This window comes from Triticum urartu, chromosome 7A, assembly GCF_056163025.1.
Source record: "Triticum urartu cultivar PI428250 chromosome 7A, HENAU_Tu73, whole genome shotgun sequence".
NCBI lineage: Eukaryota > Viridiplantae > Streptophyta > Magnoliopsida > Poales > Poaceae > Triticum > Triticum urartu.
The window spans coordinates 722421610-722429991 of record NC_141879.1 but is presented as its reverse complement, the minus strand read 5'-3'; the positions used below and the strand labels follow the sequence as shown (position 1 = coordinate 722429991).

At 45.0% G+C, this 8382-nt stretch overlaps 1 protein-coding gene across 1 annotated transcript; it reads right to left on the bottom strand.

Annotated features, from left to right (window-relative positions):
* Window positions 1-7410: 7410 nt before the first annotated feature.
* On the bottom strand, window positions 7411-7944 carry LOC147962245 (uncharacterized). The gene has a single exon (XM_087531377.1). It carries the CDS (start codon window positions 7942-7944, stop codon window positions 7411-7413), a length of 534 nt encoding a protein of 177 aa, XP_087387503.1.
* Window positions 7945-8382: the final 438 nt, after the last annotated feature.

Here is an 8382-nt window from a genome sequence, read left to right as displayed (position 1 = left end):
TCTTCGCCTTGGGGATCACCCGTACTTCTAGTGGAAAAGAAGGATGGATCATTAAGGATGGTTGTAGATTATCGGGGATTGACTGAAGTAACCATCAAGAATAAGTACCCACTGCCAATGATCAATGACCTGTTTGATCGTTTGCAAGGAGCTAAAGTGTTTTCCAAGATCGATTTGCGATCAGGGTACCACCAATTGAAGATTCGGGAGCAGGACATACCTAAGACAGCATTCACCACAAGATATGGACTGTATGAGTATACCGTTATGTCATTTGGATTGACTAACGCACCGGCCTATTTTATGAACCTGATGAACAAAGTGTTTATGGGGTTTTTGGATAAGTTCGTCGTAGTGTTCATTGATGACATTCTGGTTTATTCAAAGAATGAAGAGGAGCATAAGGAACATTTGCGTTTGGTTTTGGAGAAACTAAGGGAACAACAGTTGTACGCCAAATTCAGCAAATGTGAGTTTTGGTTAAAGGAAGTTGGATTCCTCGGACACGTTATATCCGGAGAAGGTATAGCAGTTGACCCCACTAAGGTTGAGACCGTAACCGAATGGGAAGCACCAACGACCGTTGGAGAGATCCGGAGTTTTCTTGGACTCGCAGGATACTACCGGAGATTCATTGAAAACTTCTCAAAGATTGCGAAGCCTATGACGGAGTTGTTGAAGAAGGATACTAAGTTCAAATGGACTGAGGAGTGTGAGGCTAGTTTCCAGGAGTTGAAGAAACGTTTGGTCACCTCACCAGTATTGATTTTGCCAGATCAGACCAAGGATTATGAGGTGTATTGCGACGCTTCACGTCGAGGACTTGGAGCCGTGCTTATGCAGGCAGGAAGAGTTGTTTCGTATGCTTCACGGCAACTGAAGCCTCATGAGTTGAATTATGCCACGCATGATTTGGAGTTAGCAGCCATAGTGCATGCATTGAAAACGTGGAGACATTTCCTCATTGGAAATCATTGTGAGGTGTACACGGATCACAAGAGTTTGAAATACATTTTCACGCAGAAGGAGTTGAACCTCCGACAAAGGAGATGGTTGGAGCTCATCAAGGATTATGACATGAGATTGCATTACCATCCCGGAAAAGCTAATGTAGTAGCTGATGCATTGAGCCGTAAGGGCCATGTCAACACCCTAGTGACGGGAGAAGTACCAAAGGAGTTAGCAGAAAACCTTCGTGAGCTATGTTTGGAAATAGTTCCGAGAGGCTATGTAGCAGCATTGGAGATTCAGTCAACATTGATGGATAAGATCAGAGAAGCTCAGAAATCTGACAAGGAGATTGCTGCTATAAAAGAGAAATTGAGCGAAGGAAAAGCAAAGGGATTTCGTGAGGATGAGCACGATACCTTACGGTTTGAGGACCGTGTTTATGTGCCCAATGACCCGGAGATCAGGAAGTTGATTTTGCAAGAGGCACATGATTCACCATATTCGATTCACCCAGGGAATACCAAGATGTATTTGGATTTTAAGGAAACATTCTGGTGGACCGGAATGAAGAAGGATATGGCAGCATATGTAGCAGTTTGTGACGTATGTCAGAGAGTAAAGCCAGAGCATCAGAAGCCAGCAGGATTGTTACAACCATTGCCGATACCCGAATGGAAGTGGGATAAGATAGGCATGGATTTTATCATAGGACTACCCAGGACAAAATCAGGCTATGACTCGATATGGGTAGTAGTTGATCGTTTGACAAAGGTAGCACATTTTATTCCAGTTAAGACCACTTACACCAGTGCTAAGTTGGCAAAGATATACATGACTAGAATCATTTGTTTGCATGGAGTTCCAAGGAGTATCGTATCAGATAGAGGAACCCAATTTACCTCAAAGTTTTGGAATCAGTTGCATGAAACTTTAGGAACCAGACTAGAGTTCAGCACAGCTTTTCATCCGCAGACAGATGGACAGACCGAGAGAGTCAATCAGATTTTGGAAGATATGCTGAGAGCTTGTGCACTAGATTATGGATCTAGCTGGGACGATAACTTGCCGTATGCGGAGTTTTCTTATAACAACAGTTAGCAAACCAGTTTGAAGATGGCACCTTTCGAAGCTTTATACGGAAGGACGTGTAGGACACCGTTGTCATGGGACGAAGTTGGAGACCGTCAATTTTTTGGACCAGATTTGATTAAGGAGTCTGAACGGGAAGTTAAGTTGATTCGCGATAGGCTCAAGGTAGCCCAATCCAGGCAGAAGAGCTACGCAGACTCTAAACGCAAGGAGACAGTTTACGAAACCGGAGACAGAGTTTATCTTCGAGTATCCCCACTTCGAGGAGTTAAGCGCTTTGGAGTTAAGGGAAAGTTAGCACTGCGTTTCGTTGGACCGTACAAGATCTTGCAACGTATGGGAGAAGTCGCTTACAAGTTGGAATTACCAGGGGGACTGTCAGGAGTTCATGATGTATTCCATGTTTCTCAGCTGAAGAAATGTCATGCCGAAATGGCGGAGGTACCACTAAGAAATACCGTGCCTCTTGAAGCGATTCAGTTGAAGGACGACTTAACATATGAGAAGAAGCTAGTCAAGATTCTCGAGTTTGCCAGTAGAGTTACTCGCAGCAAGGTTATCAAGTTTTGCAAAGTTCAATGGAACCACCACTCACAGGATGAAGCCACCTGGGAAAGAGAAGAAGATTTGCTCAAGGACCACCCTCACCTATTTTCTAGCCAACCCGAATCTCGAGGGCGAGATTCATCTTAAGGGGGGTAGGTTTGTAACATCCCAAATTTGCAATTTGGAATGTTATACACTAGATCATCATGCATATCATATTTTCTTGCATTTTGGTTGATCCTAGAAATTTCACGCAACTCAAGGACCTTCGGAGAGAGTTGGGGATTTCGTTATTTTCATATTTGAGAGTTTTCTCGAATTTGAAAAGAGGATCATTTGATTTATTTATTTCATCTTCAATTATTTTCCGGTGTCAAAATATATGAGAGAGGGGATAATATGACTTTCCCAAAATTGAGGAAAAATGAAGATTTAATAAATAGATCAAAATTTTGTTTTGCCGGAGTTTTGTTTGCATTTTATTTGGATAGGGAAAAATGCGCGTTTTCGAAAAATTGCATTTTAGGTCCGGAGTAAAGTTCATTTTGTTCTGCTCATTTTTAGGAGTCGGGGAAAATTTACTTTATAAATTTTGGAGCCCGTTAGATTTTCTTTTCTGTGTTTTTCTGCGCGCGAAACCGTTTAAAAAAAGGGGGAACTCCCGCAGGCCAGCCGGGCCAAAGGCCCAGCCAGCCGCCGCCCCCAGCAGCGCGCGCGCCAGCGCTAGGCAGGCGCCAGCCGCCGCCTCCACTACCGATTCCCAGGAGGAATCCTTCTAGGCCGAATCCTAGTAGGATTCTTAGCCCCCTTTCCTTTGTTTCGTTTTCCTTTTCCTCTCTATTTCTTGTTCCCTCCCCCAAGTAATCTCTCCCCTCCCCAATATAAATACCCCAACACCCCCCCTCTAAACCCATCAAATCAAACCCCAAGCCCTCCACTGCACCCCACCCCGCGCCCTACACCGCCGCCACGCCACCCCACACCCGCGCCGCCGCACCTTGCCCACGCCGCCGCCGCCCTACGCCACGCCGCCGGAGCCCCTCGCCGGAGACCTCACCTGAGGTTGCCCCGCGTCTCTTTTCCTCGGATCGTTTTCTTCTAATCATTCCGATTCTTTTCTTCTCTTCTGATTCGTTTTCTAGATCGGTTTTTCGTTTCGGTTTTCTTCCGAAACCCTAGATTGGTTTTCTGTTTCTTTTCCGGTTTCTTTTCCAAAAACCCTAGATCGGTTTTCGTTCTTCTTTCGGACCGTTCGTCTTAACGAACGTGATCACCAATTCTTCCCCGGTTAACGACGCCCGTTCGTTTAACCGTTCATCTCTTTTCTTTCGTCGGATTTATTCCGGGATCGTGATCTCAGATCCGATCTTCGTTCTAGTCTTTCTTCTCGCTCGTTTATCGGAATCAGGTGATTCAAGCGCCTGAAGTTTCGTTGCGAAACCGCCGTTCCGTCTAATCAACTTAAACAAGTTTTTGCCCCGGTAAAATTTGACCTAGTTTCAACTTGCTAGAACCGAGTTGTTTCTTCCGCCGTTTGTTTTTCCGTCGTCTGTTCGGTTCTTTCTTTCTTTGCAACCGGAGTTCTTAAGTTGAACTTTCTGGTTCGTTCTCTTGTTCGAGTTTTACCTGTGCATTAGATGAGTACTTATTGTATGCTTGTTGTTTGTCTGCGATAGATCACCCGGATTGCGCCGCTTGTTACTTCGAAACCCTAGGTCTCGCGGATCATCAGCAAGGCAAGTAACACTTTGATCATACATTTTCTACAACCCATGTTTTATTGCATTAGATCAATCCTCTCACATTGCATGATTAGGATCTAATTAAACTGTGGGATGGGAAGTAGATGAGGTAGTACCTATTACCTGTATTATTATGAAACCTTTGGGAGTTACTTCTACGTTTGCTTATTATGCCATGCTATGCTAGTAGACGTGGATTGGGTGAGTGATATCCATGACAGATGTGAGATTGATAATTTAATGGTTTATCTAAGGTGGCAACTTAAACACACATCTGGGTGGATTGAGGCACCTGATGTCTATCAGGACTTGCCCGTTTTATTTTGGACCGCCACCCAGGCTCAAAGGGATCATAAGATCTTTCATGCTAGAAACTTCCGTGTGCAGCCACAAGCCATTATGGGCTCTGGCATAGTTGACTAAGTTGTGCGAACTCTTACAGTGGTAGACTAGCAGATGTAGGGGATGTAAGTGTACCGGTCTACCCGATCGTAAGGTGCTAGCGCTTCTGAAAGACTGTGTCTCGGTCATCCGTTTCTCAAACACCGTGTAGTGCGAGAAACCAAACGGAGGCGATCGAGTCTTGTGGGGAAAAGTGCGCAAACCTCTGCAGAGTGTACAAACTAATCATGATTAGCCGTGTCCCCGGTTATGGACAACTTGAGTATCTAGTACTTGAATATCATGTGAATCTCAACATGTTACTACTAATTAATATTGTTGGGTTTTAATTGTTCACTTAATTGGGATCGGAATGCTATCAACCATTCTCGATGTTTCACAACCACCATGATAGTTAAATAAATTTATTCCTTTGCAGTAGGGAAAAACTGGCTTTACGCAAAAACTGTAACCATAGAGCTTTCCACCAGCCATATATGCATATAGCATAGCTGTTTCATTCCATTACTCTCTATGTGTTACCTTGCCAGCATATTCTATGTGCTGACCCGTTTTCGGGCTGCAACTTCTCATGTTGCAGACTTTTCAGACAACGAGTAAGGTGCTTTTAGGTCGTGGTTCTATACTCAGTGATGCCGTTGGAGTTGATGGACCAATTTATCTTCCGAGTCTTCCGCTGTTATCGTTATTAGATGGCCTTAAGCCATATTTATTGTAATAAGTTCTCTTTGAGACAATGATGTAATAAGTGTGTAATTGCCACTCTGCTATAAATCCTTCGATGTACTGTGTGGTGTCAGCATTACTGATCCAGGGATGACACCTGAGCACAGAGCACTTGATCCATTCGGGTCGGGTCGCTACAGCTTCGGGCAACCTCCACAACTTAATTGGAGTCTCCTAAAGTTTTATCCTGCAATGATTGAGCTACGCGATAACACCAACTGTCTAGGACACCCAAGCACCCAAGAGGAACATGCACTAGGGTACCAAGCACCTGAGAGTAATAAGCTTTCCAACTTTCACTTCCAGGTATCACCATGGAGAACTCTAACTGATGCAACTAATGCAATGGAAAAAGCACACACAGTGCTCAAGTCCTTCTCTGCTGAATCCCACCACAACAATTAATGCTATGGAGGAATATGAGAGGAAGGACAAAGGAGGAGAAGACCAACTCCAAGATCTAGATCCAAATGGTTCCCCTCACTTAGAGGAGAGATGGACCAGTGGATATATAGATCTAGATCTCCTCTCTCTTTTACCACAAATAGAAGCAAGAATCATGGGGGAGAATAGAGAGAAAGCAAGCTCCAAGGGTCAACAATGATGGGGAAAACCTGTTGAATTGTTATATCCATTGGGGAAGAAGACCCCCATAAATCAGACCCCATGAATCAAACCGTTATGATGCAAAAAAAAAAACGCCGGCGCGGTACAACCACTTAGGTTGGAAACCCTAGCTGCAATGCAAGAAGTAGTACAACTGCCCGACATAGCGGTAGTACCGCTATTATATAAAACCTGGAACTACCGTGCAACAACCGCACGGTACCGCACCGCCAATCCGAGAGGAATCACTCTTGATGCGGTTGTTGGGGCAAACATAATGAACAACTTTGTATTCGGCAAATTATTTTGCCGACATGAACTAATTGCTTCATCTATTTCGGCCACGTGTTCCTATTTTAGTGGTACAGTTGTTGGAGAATCAGGATTCATCTTATTTCATGGCAGTAGCTATCAAACGATAAGTGTGGAGAGTGTGGCACATCCTAAGAAGGAAGCATCTAGATTAGTATGGTTTGTTGTCTTGCTCCAGTTTGTCCTTCGTTTCCCCATCCAGATTTTGTTCAAATATCACATGGCACTGCTAGTTACAACCAATTAGTTTCTTCTACAATTTGCAAATACGTTAACAATTTTTTGTGTTTTGTTTAAAAGTTGGTCCTTGGGAAGCATAAATGAAACATCATTTTCAAGTGCAATTTTGCTTCTGGTAGGTGTCCAAAAATTAGTAGATGAATATCTGTTACCAGGAGAAACTACAACATCTTTCAACCTGATGATGTTTCTTTTTTTGCGGGTGCTCAACCTGATGATGTCTTCATGTTCCATCTTTTTAATAGTTCAATTCAATCTACTCATTTGTAAAATGCTAGTGTGTATTGTTGTATATTCTCGCCCAAGATTTGTCGTGGAAACTACAGAGGTACTGAACAGTTCAGAGGTGTATAAATGTGCATTAGTTCTTCTCGGTTCAAATGCTACTGTGTGTTGTTGTATATTCTCTGAAGATGAACTAAGTGTATCATATATATACCCTTTATTTACATGGATACATTCCCATTCTGATAATCTCAAACTATTGTTGTTTTCCCCCCTCCATGCCTATATCTGACCGGATGCACAACAGTGATACTAATGCTCAATCTTTCTACCAATGCAGTCCGCACAGCCAGTATCAAAATCGGTGTTGCCATATCTTTACTACTTTGGCTGATTCAACGACTCACCTCCAAGTTCCATGATGCCATCCATTGGTAAGTTTATTTATAGACACAATCTATGATTTTTGTACATATCAGTGGATGAGCGTTGACAATATTGATACATCAAAACGCAGGTGTTAGTTGGATAAAGCAAAATTCTATCTAGTGCTGCTAGGAAAACGAATTGTCTATTTTTTGTAGTAGGGACCACATGAAAAGCAACAGGCACAACAGTAAAGATCAAATCTAGAAGCCGGGTAGGTGCGACGGAAGAGGTGTTCCTCCGGATGGTTCCGAGGGACCACGCGATCGCCGCCGCAGTGCCGCCTCTCCTCCTCGAAGCGATCCAGCTCCCGATCATAGGAGCGCCTCCCGTAGACCAGGGTTCCGTTGACCCCCTCGCCGGGAGCGGGAGGGCAGCCCCATGCCAGCCATAGCCTGGCGCAGCCGTACGCGTAGCCGCCCGCCTCCGCGCGTCTGGCGGCGACGGTGGCCGCCTCGCCGACGACGGGCTCGTTGGCCCAGTACTCGTCGGACCACGGAGGATCATACGAAACCTCCGCCGTTAGGGGTGGATAGTTGAGGAAAGGACCATGGACATATTGCGCCGTTTCCGGCGGAAAGCAGAGGAGGATGGCGAGGATGACGCCGAGGGCGAGCAGGTAGGGGCGGCGCACGGAGACGGAGGTGGACATGCTAGCTAGTAGATTCAATCTGGGCATCCACTCGAAAAGAAAAAAGTTTCTATCTGGGCACGTACGGGGACCTTCTCTTTTTCTACGACGACTATTTCTCTGCGAGAGATGGAAACGGCAAAATCCCCACAAACTTGCCGGTTGTTTCTCTATCTTACCCGGTCGGGTCGCCACACTCCCCGCCAAAGGAGTTGGGCCGGGCCCGCAACACAAGATTTTTTAACCCTCGCCGTCCTCCTCTTCTCTCCTCTTGCGTTGCGTCCCGTGAGCATCTACATCCGAACATCCAAACCTACTCAAACATTTAGATGATAGGCCGGATCAGTAATTTTTAAGAAAAACACGATGTAGACGGACGCCTCAAACCTCCAGGCTGACCGGCATCCGTCATATCCAACCCAAATATGTGACGGATATGGAAAGGCTCGGAAGCGACCGGTCGCATCCGCCACGCCGGACTGACAG